Raw genomic sequence first — 17,970 nt, 5'->3', positions numbered from 1 at the left:
TGTTACAAAGGCCAGCAGTCTTTGTAACAAAGAGCATTTTGTGCTCTATTTAAGTTCTGCTTTTCGAATTTTCAGGGAAAATAAAAGCTTATGATAGCACACATTCTTTGTATATAAGGATGCATTTAAAGATGAGTATTTCAACTTCAATGTGGTAGTTATTTCATGGATGGAAATAGAGAATTAATGATCTGTGGTAGAACTTTGTCCAGCAGAGCCTCCCCCCCACCCCCTCCCATCATGGATGAGAATAATTCTACCAAGACAGGATCTGCTTTGGGAGGAAAGGTAGCCAATCTCTCAAAGGAAAAGAGCCTTAAGCATATTCCTCAATGGGCTTTTATTGGGTTTAATTTGCATAGGAATACAGGGCATATAGGTAAAGTTCATCAATCATTGTCAGGCAGTAACGATCAAATAGATAACATTCAAAGAACTATGAGGGATTATTCTGAGTCAGGGTCAGATAGCCAAAGGGCCCTGATATTTTGGGAAACAAACTCATTTTATGCTTGGACCCTTATCATTTAAATTGAGGGCATTCTTAGCAAAGCAGGTGCCACAGGATTTTATGCATTCTTTCTTAGTCCTGATTGCCCCAGGGAACCGCCCTTTCCAGCACAGGGCTGCACCCACCTCCAGCATTGTTTTAGGCTTAAATCAGGTGGGGGATGAGGGCAACCAAGAGATTAGGAGACTCATTACAGATAGAATGAGGATTCAAACTATGACAAAGCTGAGGTACGAGAGTCCATCACCCCTTTTCTATTCCTTAAGTCCCCTAAGTCCTTCCCTGGTGGTCACTTCATGACCATGCCTGTTTTAGGTCATCCCTCCCTTGAGGAATCTTACCCGTCATTGGCTAACCAGTCACCCACCCCGGGCCAAGCAGGGTGAAGTAAAGGGGGCAGAGGCTGCGCCCCTGCCAAGAGGATAAGCTTTGTCTCCTTAGTGGCTTATGGTCCCAAGGTCTTTTTACTCAGCCTTCGCCATGGGGGTTACAGCTTCTGAAACCAGGCAGGGCGGTTCCCAACAATGATCTCAAAGTGCTGGTTCTAATTCCCAAGAGTATGAGTTAGCTTTATTTCACTCTACAGAAGTTACGGTATTGTGCAGAGATAGGCCATTTGGACCACAGGAAAGTACCATTAGAAAAGAGCCGCTAAACCCATGACTACATTAGAAAACATCACAATGGTTCAAGAATGTCTTTTTAAGTAGAAAGGATGATTCAGTATTGGTTCAACTGGCAAAAAAAAAAAAAAATAGGGACAATGTCAAAATATAAATATTAGGGTTATTGCCCTTTTCAGAGATATACTAACTAGTCAGTCATTTATTGGGTTAATTTCATCTCAACACAGTTATGTTTCTTGATACAGTTCTATCTAAGGAGAAATAATTGAACAAATGGAGGCATTGAAGAGTTATTGTTATCACCAGAATTCAAGCTAATTAACAAAACAAACTAATGAGCAAAACACAACCAGAGACTTGGAACTAAAGAACAAACTGACAGTGACCAGAGGGGAAGGAGAGAGGAATAACAGGGGGAAGAAGAGGAAGGGGCAAGGAAAGGAACATGAGTAGAGGACTCAAGGGCATGGACAATCAGGGGTGGGGGTTAACGGTGGTGGGGAATTGGGTAGGGGTGAGCAATGGGAAAAAATGTGGGGCAAATGTATCTGAACAACAAATAAAAAAAATTCCCCCCAAAACAAAGAGAACTCATTGACTCTTATTCTCACTTATTACTACCTAGTCCTACAGACTTGGAAAGGCAAGCCATCTTACTCCTAAGGACAAGCCCCTCCATTCCCCCCAAGGGGAAGGGTTCTACCTTTAGACAAAAAAACACACACACACACACACAGTTTACAAAAGGCCTGTCAGGTTACTCTGAGACAACAACCTATGGTAGTTGGACATTTTCTCTTTTCCAAATTGGAGAATTTCTGATTTACAAATATCATGAAATCCTAGAGTTCATTTATTTTATAAATTTGGAAAAGAATCTAAGACTCAAATTCAAATTTAGGTTCCTTTGATGTGTTTCAACAATAACTAGTTATTTTCTAGATTTTTGTCAGTGATAACTGCTTAGCTATTCGTTTAGGCTTATCATAGAACCTTGAGATAGAAGGGGACATGGAGGTTGTCCAATCAAGCAGAATCAGCTTCAGTACCAATAGCAAGACAGTTTGTCCCATAGGGTTAGATTTTAGAATGTTCCTTCTTGAGCTACATAATGGATAGATGCTCTGATTTGAGCAAATCTCAGTCTTTCTGAGCATGAGTGCCTTCATTTATAAAATAGATACACTGCTTCACAAGTTGTTTTGAAGACCAATGAGATGTTACATGTTCTAACTAAGCTGTAATAGTTATATAATTCAAGCATTGTTTTAATCAACTTCCATCAACCTACTAAGGAGCAAAACACCTTTTCCAGATGTAAGAATAACAATAATAATATAGGAATAATCATAGTAATAATAATAAAACTCACAGGGGCTGAGTTCTCATTAAGTGTGCTAAGAACTTCATATGTGTTATCTCATCAACAGAAAACTGCAGCATGATGAAAACGTTCTGGAATTAAATAGTGGTGACGGTTGCTCAACCTTGTAAATATCCTAAAACCAATGAAGCACACACTTTAAAAGGGCAAATGTTATGGTATGTGAATTATACCTTACTTAAAAAGATGAAAATTGTATGGGACAGAGTCTTGGAAAATTACAAATGCAGAGGTAGTCTGAAAAGGGAAAGGATATAATGAAGAGCAAGCCAGTCTTTTGTAAATGTGGCTGGAGAATTAAGACAGGTGGATACAAACTATACCTAAGCAGTATGGAAAGGTGGACTGTCAAGGCTTTTTTTTTTTCTTTTTAAAAAATATATTTATTGATTATGCTATTACAGTTGTCCCATTCCCCCCCACTCCACTCCATCCTGTCCACCCCCTCCCTCCCACATTCCCCCCCTGTAGTTCATGTCCATGGGTCATACTTATAAGTTCTTTGGCTTCTACATTTCCTACACTATTCTTACCCTCCCCCTGTCTATTTTCCACCTATCATCTATGCTACTTATTCTCTGTACCTTTCCCCCCTCTCCCCCTCCCACTCCCCTATTGACAACCCTTCATGTGATCTCCATCTCTATGGTTCTGTTCCTGTTCTAGTTGTTTGCTTAGTTTGCTCTTGTTTTTGTTTTAGGTGTGGTTGTTAATAACTGTGAGTTTGCTGTCATTTTTACTGTTCCTATATTTGATCTTCTTTTTCTTAGGTAACTCCCTTTAACATTTCATATAATAAGGGCTTGGTGATGATGAACTCCTTTAACTTGACCTTATCTGAGAAGCACTTTATCTTCCCTTCCATTCTAAATGATAGCTTTGCTGGATACAGTAATCTTGGATGTAGGCCCTTGCCTTTCATGACTTGGAATACTTCTTGCCAGCCCCTTCTTGCCTGTAAGGTCTCTTTGGAGAAATCAGTTGACAGTCTTATGGGAACTCCTTTGTAGGTAACTGTGTCCTTTTCTCTTGCTGCTTCTAAGATTCTCTCCTTCTGTGTAATCTTGGCTAATGTAATTATGATGTGCCTTGGTGTGTTCCTCCTTGGGTCCAGCTTCTTTGGGACTCTCTGAGCTTCCTGGACTTCCTGGAAGTCTATTTCCTTTGCCAGATGAGGGAAGTTCTCCTTTATTATTTGTTCAAATAAGTTTTCAATTTTTTGTTCTTCCTCTTCTCCTTCTGGCACCCCTATAATTCAGATGTCGGAACATTTCAAGATGTCCTGGAGGTTCCTAAGCCTCTCCTCATTTTTCCGAATTCTTGTTGCTTCATTCTTTTCTGGTTGGATGTTTCTTTCTTCCTTCTGGTCCACACCGTTGATTTGAGTCCCAGTTTCCTTTGCATCACTATTGGTTCCCTGTACATTTTCCTTTGCATAGGCTTCATTTTTTCATCTGGTTTTCGAACAGATTCAACCAATTCTGTGAGTGTCTTGATAACCAGTGTTTTGAACTGTGCATCTGATAGGTTGGCTATCTCTTCCTCGCTTAGTTGTATTTTTTTCTGGAGCTTTGAAGTGTTCTGTCATTGGGCCTTTTTTTTTTTTTTGACTTGGCGCATCTGTTACTTAAAGGGGCAGAGCCTTAGGTGTTCCTCCGGGCGGGGCGGGGTAATGCTGGTTGCTGTGCTGTGATGCTGTACGTGGGGGAGGGGCTGAGAGGGAGCAATGGCGCCCCCTCCCCTCTCCACCGGATTTCAATCTTTCACTCTGCTACCCACAATCAAACTGGGCCCCTCTGGTGCTGGTTCCCGAGTGGGTGGGCTTGTGCACACTCTAGGCCCCTGTGGGTCTCTCCAACGACCTCTCCTGTGAGTCTGGGAGTCTCTCCTGCTGCCGCCCCAACCCCCACGGGCGTTTTCAATCAGAGGTTTGAGGCTTTATTTCCCCGCTCTGGAGCCCTGGGTTGCACAGTCTGCTTCGCTCCCTGCCATTTGTCCGGTTTATCTGTGCACAAATGTGGGGCCGCGGGGTGCTACCCGCCGCTCTGCCTGCCCAGTTCTCCTCCACTCTGAGTCCGGCCCTCTTGTTTTGTCTGTGGGCGAATGTGGGGCTGCAGGGTCTGCCAGTGGTGAGACTGCCTGCCCAGTTTGTCCCACACTCCGCCAGTCTCAGTGCCGCCACGGCAACGTGAGTTCTCTCTGCCCCAGCTGCTTGTCTACGCCCCTCCTACCAGTCTGGATGAATGTTTATTTTTTATTTCCTTGGTGTTGGACTTCCTTGCCGTTCGATTTTCTGTCAGTTCTGGTTGTGGGAGGAGGTGCAATGTGTCTACCTACGCCGCCATCTTGGTTCTCTACCGACTGTCAAGAATTTCAAAGTTTTACTAGACACTCTGAGGACCTAGAGCTGAGTGTGACCCTCCAGAAGAGTGATGTCACTGTCAGATACTATTTCACGGAGTGGAAGGAGCTCTAGCATCCTGTTCAATGGGGATATATTGCGAAAGGCACACTCTCCTAATGAAGGTTTTATGGGAAAATAAAAACACAGTTTTCTTAGAATATATTGGCCCTAAATGTAATCTTTCTGGGGTGGTATCACCCTAGATCTCATCCACTTCTGGTTCCCTGTGTGCTACTCTGAAATGTTCTTAGCCAAAAAGAAATATGTACTTTGCAGTAACCTTACTCTTTTTATTTTCTTCTCTAATTTTATAGTTATTCAGGTACAGTTCTCTGCCTTCCCCCCCCACCCCAGCCTAACCCCCAGCCCTCCCACCTCCCTCCCATTTCCACCACCTCACCCCACCTCCCATTATTGTCCATGTGTCCTTTATAATTGTTCCTACAAACCCTTCACCCTTTTCCCCTGAAATTCCCTCTGCTCTCCCGCTCTGGTCACTGTGGGCCTTTTCTCAATTTCTATGTCTTTGGTTGTATCTTGCTTGCTTGTTTGTTTTGTTGATTAGGTTCCTGTTAAAGGTGAGATCATATGGTATTTGTCTTTCACCGCCTGGCTTATTTCACTTAGCATAAAGCTTTCCAGTTCCATCCATGCTGTCCCAAAGGGTAGGAACTCCTTACTGTTGACTCAGCCCTCTGAGCATGCCTTGGTGTCAAGGTCTTTTCCTGTGACAGACACAGCTGAAGCCATCTGTTTTCGATGCCCCTCCAACTTAGGATGCAGTACTGATATTCCTTAGCTCTATGATTTGGGGCACGTTAGGTTAACTCTTTGAGAAGATAGCAGTTATCTTTCAGGTCTGCCAGGAGTTTAAGGAGATACATCATGTGCATCATGTGTAGCTCAATGGCTGGCACCCCATAGGAACTCTGGTAAATAGGGACTGGAAAGAGATATGGGAGACAGAGGGAACCTATCTTCTACATCCCTGGGTGTCTTTCGTACCCCTGTCTGCTGACAGTGTTACAGCCGTTGAAATGATGGCTGGCTCGTGCCTCACAGCTAGAGGCTCCCTGAGACCCCTCAGAACCCTCTCCACATGATTTATCTTCCAAGAGGGCAAAGGATACACTCTACATGTTTGCATTGTCCACACACTTAAACATAATGCAGAATGTGTATTATATATTAATTTTTATTTATTAGCTGAATGAATTTTTAGATTATTCTGCAATGGGGAAAGTGGGGGGTAGGGAGCAGTAGCTTTGTGTTTTTGAAATGATGTTTTGTTTTTGTTTGGTTTTGTTTTTTGAGCAGAGGTGCATTTCCAGTTCAATACCAGGTTAAAACAACCAGACCGAAACCATTTAACGTTGTGGGCCATCTGGAGTGATAAACACAATCCCTTTCAGCCAGCAGGACCTCTAAACCATTCATTTGGAAATGCGTTTGGGTTGAATTAGCAATTATCTGAATTGGTGTGTTTGTCGAGAGATAAAAAACAATCAAACAAACAGGTGGGTCTCTGTCAGGCTTTGCACTGTTACTCCAGCAACAGTGGCCGCAGGCCTCAGAGTCCCCCTAGAGCCTTAAAACCTCTGCTCCCTGGCGAGGCTTAGTCTCTGGAAGAGCAAAACAAAACATTTGGCCTGACCCCGCATTCAGCTGACAACGTGGAAGTGGAGCGTGGGAGTCGTTCTGTGTTCTGAAATGGGCACAAACATCACGCACACTTGCAGACACTGTCAAGTTCTGTCCCAGTCGGGCCCCGGAGCACAGGACTGTATCACGTTGTATATTCTGTTTTGTTTTTATTTTATATGCACATAAATGAAAATATATCTGTGTCTATAACATACAAACATGTTACTGGAAGTGTGGCCAAGATACTGAAAATACCATTAAATCATAATCTTGGTTAAATTTCAAATGAATGTGTGATTGCCGCTGAACTTCACCGGTTCATTAAAGTAGGGTGCCACTCACTAGAATGTTCAAGTTCCTTCCCAGTGTCGCCTTTCATCGGTTTCCTTCTAACTTGGTTTAATAACATAATCATTATTCAGAAATGAGCTTTTGTGAAAAAATTAATAATTACCTTTGTCTCTATTTATTTAATGAATCCATGGAAAGACTTCATTAAATTATAAATGCCTTGCTACTGATTTTCGCATAATAGATTTTTGAAATTATGCTGTGAGCCAGTTATCCATTTCAAGGAAGATACAATGCTGAAAGATCAGTACATGTCCAGCAAAATGACTGCTGGTTTTGCTAATGCAATATTCATGAGAATTTGCTGGGAACAATCACATGTAATCCCAGAGAATAAGAATTTGAAATGAATTCTTTTAAATTGTAATTATCCATTGATAAGAAAGTTTAGCAAGTTTTATTTGTTTACATAATTGAAATGATCCTCTGTTCTGTCAACATGGGAGGGATGTGTTTTGAGAATATTTACAATTTCTGAATGGAATCATAAATTTAGGTCCTAAGTATGATTGATATTAATATTTTGTGGTTTACATACATTTTTTACATATTTGTTTTGAGGAAAAATTGGCTCTGTGGCTATCATTTATGATTAAGTTGTTTTCCAAGGATATGGTGCAGCTTGAGTGGGGTAATAATCTCCGAATTAGGATAGTGTTGTTGTTTGAGCCTACTTTGGTGGTATTCAGTTCTGTTCTAGGTGACACTAGAGTTTGAATCTATGAGACATCAAAGATATTGGAAGTTCAAGAGCAAAATCAACATATCTAGGGAAATATGAGCATCATTTAAAAGTTAGAAGGTCTCGAAGCATTACCACCCCTCATTGTTTCTTAAGTTTGTTTTACTGTGTTGCAGGAAAGGCATTCCTGTGAAATCTTGGGATTTCTCTACACTATAAAATAAGCATTTTACATTTCATATTGTAGGAAACTTAGGGATAAGGTAAAGGAACTTTTTTAGTTTTATACATTTTGTGCCTTTAGCATTATAATGCTTTCATTCACAGAACTTGAATCTCCTTAAGGATTAGAAGTCTGATAAAAAATTGACTACTAGAGCATTCCTATCAGAAAAGATAGGAAACTTTAAGAATTTCTTTCTGTCCATCTGGGATAAGAAACATGACTATAATAGAAAAGATCCTAAAACAATAGGCAACTCTATTGTTTTTCAACTCTATGTTGAGAGATCTGATTCCTAGGATGCAACAGGAGTTTACACATTTCTGTGGAATATCTCTTCCTGACCCAGGGAAGTCCAGGAAAAGTTTGAATATTACTTTGGTTACTCTTGAATAGTAAAAATGTCACTGTTCACTTTTATTTTATGTTTTTGAAGATTTTATTTATTTTTAAACAAGGGAAGGGCGGGAGAAAGAGAAAGAGAACCACATGTTGCCTCTCATGTGCCCCCTACTGGGGACCTGGCCCATGAGCCAGGCAGGTGCCCTAGACAAGGAGTAGACCAGCAACCCACTGATTCACAGGCCAGCACTCAGTCCACTAAGCCACACCAGCCAGGCTCATCTCTTCACTTTTTGCTATGAGAAGTACTTTTTAAAATTGTCAACACTATTACAGATGTTAAATCCATTACAACTGCTTGGGCTGATTTGGAGCCTCCACTTGCACCGGGTGAGGGGACAGCTTTGTTTCTCCTCTTGTTCCCCTGACATTCATTTCTCTACCTCCCTCCCCCTGCCCCCAATCCTTCAGGGATGAAACAGAAAGGAGAAAGGCAGAAATGACCTTACTTGGCAGTTACAATAGTAGCCATCCAGCTGGGCTTAGCCTATGCTTTAGACTGACTCTGAGGAGCACTCCCGAGGAAGCATGTTAGTGGGGGTTTTAGTGCTCTTAATCACACCACTAGTGTTTCTTTACCTGCAGTTTCCTCGAGGGGGGTAAATGCTCCTCCTTCAGGTGGTCATTTAGGATTTTCACCTCACTCCCTAGGTACCCACTACTGAAATTCTAGGTTCTTTTTGTTGAGCTGTCTTCCCCACTCCCCAGCCCTCCCCCCAGTGACTCTCTTGGATGGGACCCACCACAATTCTACGCTGGCTTTCTATCCCCTGCTTCACCGGCAGGGCTCACCTGCCCCTTGTTCCGACAGGACAGACTCACTCACACGTGGCTGCTGGTGCAGTAATATCCCTTTGCCCAGACATCAGATCATCATGCAGTCACTATCTTTCCCCTGAAAATTTCCCAGCCAAGAGTCAAAGCCCAGTTTACTGACTACCCCACCCAGTGCCGCCAAATTCCGGGAGACAAGAATAAAACTTTATTGTTTCGTTGAAGCTCTTTTTCCCTGCACTTAAGATAAGGGAAAAGTAACCTTCCACCTTGAATATCACAAATCATATCACATCCCAATTCTCCCCAATAATCCTCTTCTAATTATAAATCTCCTCTTGGCCTTCCTTCTCTCTTTAATGGGTTGGAAATGGGTCCCAAATTTAAGGTCCCAAAATGGTTTTCAGTGTTTCCTTTTAATCCTGGCTTAGGCAACTTTGTACCCTGTTTTGTAAAACAAAAGTAGCAATCTGTTTTTGACTTATCATCTCAAGATTACAGCTGAAACTGAGACAAAAAATAATTTATTTTAGCATCGTATTCCATCCAAATATTAGTTTCTTCCTGTCCTCTGTAAAATTATTTTAAGCTGTACACATTGATGCACATGGTATAAGGCACAATACAAAGTCCTGTAGTGTCCCTGCTCCAGCAGGAAAGATAAAACAGGTAGCAAAGGACATCTAGAGTTACCACATGTGCTAACTGTAGCGAGGATGAGCCAGTATTCCCAACATTCAGCCTGGGTAATGATGAGGAGCATAAATCCTAGAGCCAGACTGCCTGGATTCGAATCACAGCTTTCTTCTTTCTACCTGTTTAACCTCAGCCAAGTTACTTAATCACTCTGTGCTTCTGTTTCCTTATCTGTCAAAGGGAGATAAACTAGTACCTTTCTGGTAGGGCTCTTATGATAAATACCAGTTAGTATTAGAGTTAGTACTTAAAACATTATATAGACATTTGTTAATATATCAACAAACCTCTTAAATGAAGTTCTTAATTTTCCTGGGAAGTTATATTATGTGTTAAAATAATACACACCACATTCAATAATTTACTGAAAATTAGCAATCAGGAATTCTGCTAGGATGAGGAGGTAATAACTGTTCACACAAATAAGCTGTGCAATAAAAAAAAAATTCTTCACAGGCCCTTGGATAAATTTTAAGTTTTATTAGAATCCCCTGTTTTTTATCTCCTGAATCATTCCACAAAAACTGAAATGCCTTACCTTACAATGGCATGCATTTTAAAGTAAGGATTATGAAAACACGGTAGGAAGGAAAAATAAGCCCAGGGACAGTGGACTGGAAGTCTATGCAGCCAGTAAAATTGCCCCACTCCCTTTGAGTTTCCTGATAAACTTAGTTTAAAAGGAAATATGAAAAAAAGGAAATACTTTAAGTCATATTGTCTGTCCAAACCTAAAACAAATCAAAATTTTAAAAAAATTAGAAAACATACTAACTTCTTATAAGAAAAAGATCTTGTGCAGGAAATAAGAACCAGGAAAAAGAAAAGCAGAAACCTACAGGACGTGTACGTGAAGGGCACAGTGAGCACTGTCTGTCCCAAACAGCCTCTTCGAATACCTCCCTTCAATTAAGGCCGCTTTAGACAAGATTTTCTTCTCATAACTTTCAGTGTAAGCCAACACCATACTCTCACCACTTAGTTCAATGATGACAATCTGGCAAGAGATCTAAAGGATGTGGTCCAAATGGTCAGGTTTTCGATGTTTTGAATTTAAATTTCTAAAGAAATGGATGACATATATGTCCTTTAAAATCCCCTTCCACTTGTAGTTCCTCTCAATGGAGGTTTGACGAAAGATGAACTACAGATAGTTTGAGGTTATGGGTGTGGACAAGGGCAAATCCATGTGCTTTAAAAACCAAGGGAGCTTGTGATGAGAAGGGACAGTCGTTAGAGAAGGCTTCTCAGAAGCAGAGGGCACAAACACATGTTTTTCTTTGCCACTTTGCATTTGCCATTCTAAAGTTAACAAGTTTGTGCTTAGGATGATTTGTAATACTGCTTTGCATAATTCAGAGAGGGAGTTAATTTTAGATAGCCATATCCTAGCCTAGATAGAAGCTAACAATGAGGGAACTGAACTCCAATTCTAGTACCCATCCATTAAATTACGTGACCTCGAACAAGTCACTGTGTCTTCCTCTGTGATGGTTTCATCATCTATAAAATAAGAAATTGAACAAATTTCAGGCTCTTAGCACAGGATGATTTGTGTGTGTGTGAATAATGACTAAGAAACCACGCTCATTAAACGCCTGTGTGCCCATACCCTTTAGAATGATTTTCTATATTGTGAGAATTTGTCAACTGTCTCTAAACAGATTTCATTGCTCTGATTTCACCAGTTATGAAAAGGGGGAATGTCAAGCCTCATTTCCTAGTGAAATATAAAGAGCGTATTAAAAGAGCTGTGTTACAGGACATGAAAAGATGTCCCTTCACACAGGCAGCCGTGCACTTTGTCTGTGGCAACCTCTGGAAAGAAGGCAGCTCAATTCTCTTGAAAGTGTGTCTTTTGGAATATCAATTATCCATGAAAGAGATGCTTCAGATGTACCCAAATGATAAGAACCTTTCTTCTAAGACATGAGTTTGTCAGAAGTAAAAATGGAAGAAAAGCAGCTGTTATCTGAAGCATGTTCTTGATTAATATCCTGTATGTAATTCTTAGTAAATGTTGATTAATCTGTACAAATTTATACAATGTTTTTCCCTCTTCCCTTCCAGCATCAAGGAAAAATTGGAGTTAAATTTAATGTTGGGACCGATGACATCGCCATCGAAGAGTCCAATGCAATCATTAACGATGGGAAATACCATGTAGTCCGTTTCACGAGGAGTGGTGGCAATGCCACATTACAGGTGGACAGCTGGCCCGTGATCGAGCGCTACCCCGCAGGTAAGCCAGTGAATGTGTATCCGGGGAAGATTTTATGAAAAGCAAACTGGAAAACAAAGCACTGTTTTGCGTTCGTGTCACCAAATTGCGGGTTTTCTAAGAAACATCAAGTATTTTATTGGACTTTAGAGTCGTGTCAATGTACTGCTGTCCTAAATTGTTCTTGATACAGTGTACCGATGGCATTTCATAGAGGAACTGGAAGGCACACGTTATCATTTGCAAACTTAGGACATCAGTGAAACCAGAAAAATGCACACATAAAAGGCACAACATGTCAAAGCTCTTTTTACTTGATCCTTGCATTCGAACAAAGGAAAGGCTTTGTCAAAAGTAACGGAGTTAAAATTTAAAGCTACGGGAGGGAATATGAAAGCATTTTTTCCCTGAAAGAAAATAGAACTAGATGATTTCTTTGATGATGTGATGGAGCTGAAACTCATGAAAGGTGCAGAGGGCCCTGGGACACACAGGGAAAGAGTAAGGGGACTATTTATTACACTGTAAATCAGCAGTTAGAAGAGCACAGATGTAAATGAAGTTTGCTTTCACTGTCAAATAACCATGGGGTTTCACAAGGATTCTGACACTAGTATTATTCATTTCAAGTCTATAAAATGAATGCAAAGCTATCATAGAAAAAATACAAGTGATGAGCTTTGTGAGCACTGCATTATTGAAACAAAAGCAGTAGATTAGACATTTAAAGCAGTGTTACTTGTGGTTATATATATTCTCAATTAAAATAATGTTATTTTAAAGTAAAGTACAAATTAAAAGTATAAAGGTATTTTGCTGCAATTATTATCCTCTCTACACTTTGGTGCAAAAGAGATCACTTAAAACATCAGTCTCATTTCTCTCTGCTCCCCTATGAGATACAACTTTTTTGTACCAGAAAAGATTTATAGAACAGTATAGAGAAAGAGTATAAAAGGAGGTTTTCATTTTGCACAATAACAATGATTAACAAAATGTACCTATTAACTCCTACATTACAAGGATTTGTTTCTTAGAAGAAATAATTTGAGGAAATAACTAAGTTACTAAATCAAGGTCAATTTTCCTTCGTACTGACTCACAGTTATGGAATCAAATGTCTGCGGTGCCCATTTGGACCTTTGCTGACATAAAATTTCACATCTCCAAGCCTCATTTCAGATCTATTTTATAAACTTAGTGCTCTTCAAATATTTGCCGAATTAGATGTAACAAAAACTGCTCTATGACAAAATTTAGAAGCAAGAGCATTAGTAATAACTGCCTGTTATAGTACTAGCAAATAGTAGACACTCAATAAATATTTGCTGAATTTATATCCTGGGGAATTATCTCAATTTTACACTATAATTATGAAAATGTATACCTCCTGTTGCCATCTACAATGAGATGAACTGAAAAATCTGGAAGGAAAGGAACTTAAATCTTCACACAGAATTACATAGCACCTGCTAATCTGTTATTATATGTACTGAAATCCTGGTAGAAATGTATTTGTAAAAATAACTATAGCCTCAGTGGAATTACAGAAAGGTCAGTTGGTGAATTTCCTAAAATATGCCTGAGTCACTACCTCTGTACTGCGAGGAAGTCGTGGCGGTAGACGCCATACATGACACAAAGTAGGGTGAGGTCGAGGCCTTGTCCCTGGATTGCTGTCATCTGTGAGTAGTGCACCTAGACATGCAAAATGATAAATTCTATTAGTATTATAGGGTGGCAGTTGCCTCCTGAAGCCTGGCTGTGGTTCACCAGTTTATACTTTAAACTTATTTTAATTTAGTGACTTTTTTACTCTTTCCACACTTTCCAAACTGGGTATCTTTAAGAATGCCATTCTAGAGAGTGTTAATGATGACCTACAGGGGGAGAGAGGAGGACCCACTTTCAAGTTAGTTTGAGAAAGTCTAAATTAAGCTATGTTAAAAATGTCTATACTGGGGCTTTATTATATTAATATTTATAATGCATCTCTAAAAGGGAAGTATGGTTTGCATTTTCCCAAGCACAGATAATCAGAGCCTAGTTTTCTAATGCATTAATGCATGTGGGCAAATATTTTATGTTTCTAAAAATTTCCATACCTCCCTATTTTATTAGAGCTTATGTGATTAAATGTAACTGTGCACAAACCAGATACTGTGTATTAGGTATAGTTCAAGGAAGTTACGGTCCCTGTCTTTTTGTGGCATGCTAATATACAATTTGAATACTAGTCATTCAAATCAGGCAGTATTAATTAAGTGGACAAATATGTGTATACTTTTTCTAGACTACTATTTGTTTACCATGCAATGTCTTATTTTCCAATTAAGTGGATGCTCAATATAAAAAAACAATATTCAATATATTTTAAAATGAGGTGGCAATTAACATAATAAGAAGCAAATATTTAGGAATAGATATTTTAGATGCAATCTTTTATATTTATTCCAAGATTCCTGTTAGTGCCCTTTTACCAAAAAAACCAAAAAACATATTTCAATATTAGCAAATCAAGAATGAGCAAAGTTGCAGTTATTCTGGAGGACACGTTCAAGGGTAGCGTACAGTCTGCCCTCAAGAAAATCAGAGCACCTGTGAGGAATTTGAATATATACATATATAAAAAGTTAATGATCAATATATAAAGAACTCATGGAGTCACCATGGTTGTCATCAAGCATTTTATTAATCATCTGCTTTGTGTGCATGTCAGCATGATGCTGAGGTAGGAAATAAGCCATGAAAATTTCAAACACCCTTTGCTTCTGGAGCTCCATCTGTAGTAACTACATGAAGGCTGAATACAACTTTAAAAGTATGTGTCATCTAGATTAAAGTTTTTAGAACAAAGTGATTTTATGTATGAGTTCAGTAGAAATGTCTAGTATATCTCTTTTATATTGGTTTGTGGGATGACTATTTTTATTTTAAAAGTTTTTATTATTATTATTCATTAGAAAAACAGTTGGACCAATGCCTTTACTACCAAATTCTATAATCAGAGAAGCGGGGACCAGCAGACTGTAGTTGGTTCCTTTTAAAAGGTTTGCACTGCAAAATATCGGTAATAAGGGTTGAAATTAGTAATTAAGTATCGCACTTAACCTTCCATTATAGAGCTTTGTGGTAAGTGCTTTTATATGAAGCAGTTCTTCTGGTAATGACACTGTACCTTTAATGAAAAGCACCTAAAGCATTCACCAGTGGTGTTACCTGTAACTGTCTGGAAGGCTCTCATAGAGAAACTAATTAGTAGAGACAGATTATGTGCTCTTTTGGAGTATATGAAATATTCCTATAACTCAACAATTGATATTTTAGAATAAATATTAAATTTTCTATGTAGCAGACCCAGTTTCTATTATTTTCTGTGTATGGAGCAAAGTATAGAAAGTATTTTGCAAACCATTTAACATTAAGAAAATCATTTCTTGATGCTTATGAGTTCAAGCTCTAGAATATAATGCAACATTAATCTCTGATTTGTCCCTCATTACAGTGATATAGCAAAATTTTCTCTCTCAACAAAAATTGACTATCTCTTCTCATAATGTTGATTTGCAAAGCCTGATACCATCTTATTTGCTCAGACTAAAAATTGCTCCATATAAATTACAATTCTCTTTGGGAATAAACCTTTGAGTTCATTTTTCTACTTTAGTGTACCAAAAAGATGTCCTTTATGTAATTTATTCAATATCAGGTCAAATATTCATTTTTTTCTGTCAAGCTAACATATCAAACCGACAAATATTTATAGCATGTGTACTATACTAAAGGGACATGCTAGGCTTACCATCTGGTTAAAGACATAAGTAAAAAATGTTCAAGACTCAAAATATATATGGGAGAAAATATAAGTTATATCATATTTGACTAAATTTTTAAAAAGATTTTATTTATTTATTTTTAGAGAGTGGGGGGAACATCAATGTGTGGTTGCCTCTCGAACATCCCCTACTGGAGACCTGACCTGCAACCCAAGGATATGCCCTGACTGGAAATAGAACCAGTGACCCTTTGGTTCCCAGGCCAGCACTCAACCCACTGAGCCACACCAGCCATTTAATATCTCATTAAATTTTTAATGCGATACACAATAAAAGAGAAAATATGTTGTAAGGAAGAAGAGGCCATTATGGTTTTCATGGTCTAGAAACTTGATTGGAATCTTGAAAGGCTAGATTTTTTTGGAGGAGAGCGTGCACTCATTTTAATGGGAGGAGCAGGAAGAAATAGAGACAGAAAATATTTAGAAACCTGTTAAACAGTCCTAGTGTCAAAAAATAGAGGCTTAAAGTAGAGTGTGAGAAAGTAAAGAGAATGAATGCGGAATACATTATAAGATCTGGTGAACTAAATAAAAGGGGAGTCATTCCTACTTTTTAATTTCTATCTCTTTTTTCTTTTTTTAACCATCAATTATTCAGTGCTTGAATGCTGTGGTGTCACCAGACTGCCAGATGTCAGTGAAATGGAAATCCACACTAGGAATGAATAGAGAGGTCAAGGACATGTTTTTTGCTTGCTGAAAGTTTAGTCTGAGAGACAAGAAGGTTCAGCAAACATACCAGTGTAAATAAACTGTGTTAACTTCAAATTAGTAGTGCAGAGTTTAACTGTTACTAGAGTATAAAGAAAGAAGAAAATGGTGGTGTGGATTGGTATAACACAGTATATCCTAATATGTATGTAAAGATTTGAAAGAAACAGAGGAATAGCCCAAAAAGAGACTCCACAGAGATGCTGTAAATACTTTTTGCATGATTATTTGATTTGTCTCAAGATCTTAGGGGTATTATCTCTAAATCTTGACTTTGGTTTCTTCTTGAAAGGCTGGTAAAATATTTCAGGACTGAGGAAGGTCATATTGATGGTTGTCATTTAAATTCTATATGTACTTAGTTTACATAAATTGATTTATTTTTAGTTCAAGTCATCAACAGATTTATTGACTATCAGCTCAACCCTCTCTGTTATTTATTTAGAGTTTCCTGTTTAGTACTAAGTGTGTCTGTTGGTTTGATGATTTTGGTGATTTTATTTATTTTTAACCTTATTTTTACTTTGTATAATGTAATTGAGACAAATCTACCTAATTTATAATTATAGTATTTGAAAAAGGCAAGGAACTTCAAAAATTTTCTGTTTCACCTCCTTCATTTTTCAAAAATAAAGTGGAATCTTAGAGAGGCTAATTGATTTGATCAAGATCACTCTGCCAGTTGGGGACTCTTGTCTTCTGTCTCTGTGCACCTTACTTTATTCTGTCTGGGAGCAGAAACCAAAATGAAGAGAGAGCATTTTATGCAGTATCCAACATAGCAAAGTATAGTTTTTATAACCAAATGTTGACTTACGTGATTGGTCATAGCTGCGTATTTTAGTCCATGTCACAGCCTACCACTGCTGACCTATGCAGACCCTGAGACACAAAAAACTATTTAAGGAATGTTAAACATAATAACACATGGAATAAAAATAATTTTCTTGTAAAAACCATCCTTATTTTGTTATTTTCAAATTTTTGAATCAGTACTACTTCTTAGTAGGCACTGATTTTTAAATTTGTTTTTTACTGGTTTGAGAGAGAGAGAGCAAGAAATCAATTTGTTGTTTGACTCTTACTTATGCATTCATTGGTTGATTCTTGTATATGCCCTGACCAGGGATCAAACCCTGAACCTTGGTGTAATGGGTCAATGCTTGAACCAGCTGAGCTACCCAACCAGGGTAGCACTGATTGTGTTTTGACCTCACATTAAAAATTTTATTTGCTGCCTGGCTTATTGACTGGTTTCACTGACTGTCAGTGAAAGACAAATACCATATGATCTCACCTATAAGAGGAATCTAATGAACAAAATAAGCTGATAAGCAAAATAGAACTATAGACATAGAAACATGGAACAGACTGACAGCAACCAGAGGGGAGGGGAATCATGGTGAAAAGAAGGGGGAGGGACTAGTCAAAGAACCTCTATGAATGACCCATGGACGTGGACAACAGGGTGAGGATTGACTGGAGGAGTGGGGGGAGGGCCGT

The 17,970-nt window shown here is 38.8% G+C and overlaps 1 protein-coding gene across 26 annotated transcripts in view; it reads left to right on the top strand.

Annotated features, from left to right (window-relative positions):
- The window catches only part of NRXN1 (neurexin 1), a 1,071,808-nt gene that overhangs the window by 900,770 nt on the left and 153,068 nt on the right, over positions 1–17,970 (top strand). For all 26 annotated transcript variants that reach the window (XM_024552822.4, XM_024552821.4, XM_045189458.3 and 23 more), the window contains one exon: positions 11,768–11,939. In XM_024552822.4, the coding sequence (XP_024408590.1) occupies positions 11,768–11,939 (172 nt within the window). The remainder of the gene's footprint in view (positions 1–11,767; positions 11,940–17,970) is intronic.

The sequence above is a fragment of the Desmodus rotundus genome, chromosome 5 (genome assembly GCF_022682495.2).
Source record: "Desmodus rotundus isolate HL8 chromosome 5, HLdesRot8A.1, whole genome shotgun sequence".
NCBI classification, from domain to species: domain Eukaryota; kingdom Metazoa; phylum Chordata; class Mammalia; order Chiroptera; family Phyllostomidae; genus Desmodus; species Desmodus rotundus.
This window is presented reverse-complemented; position numbering and strand designations above follow the sequence as displayed.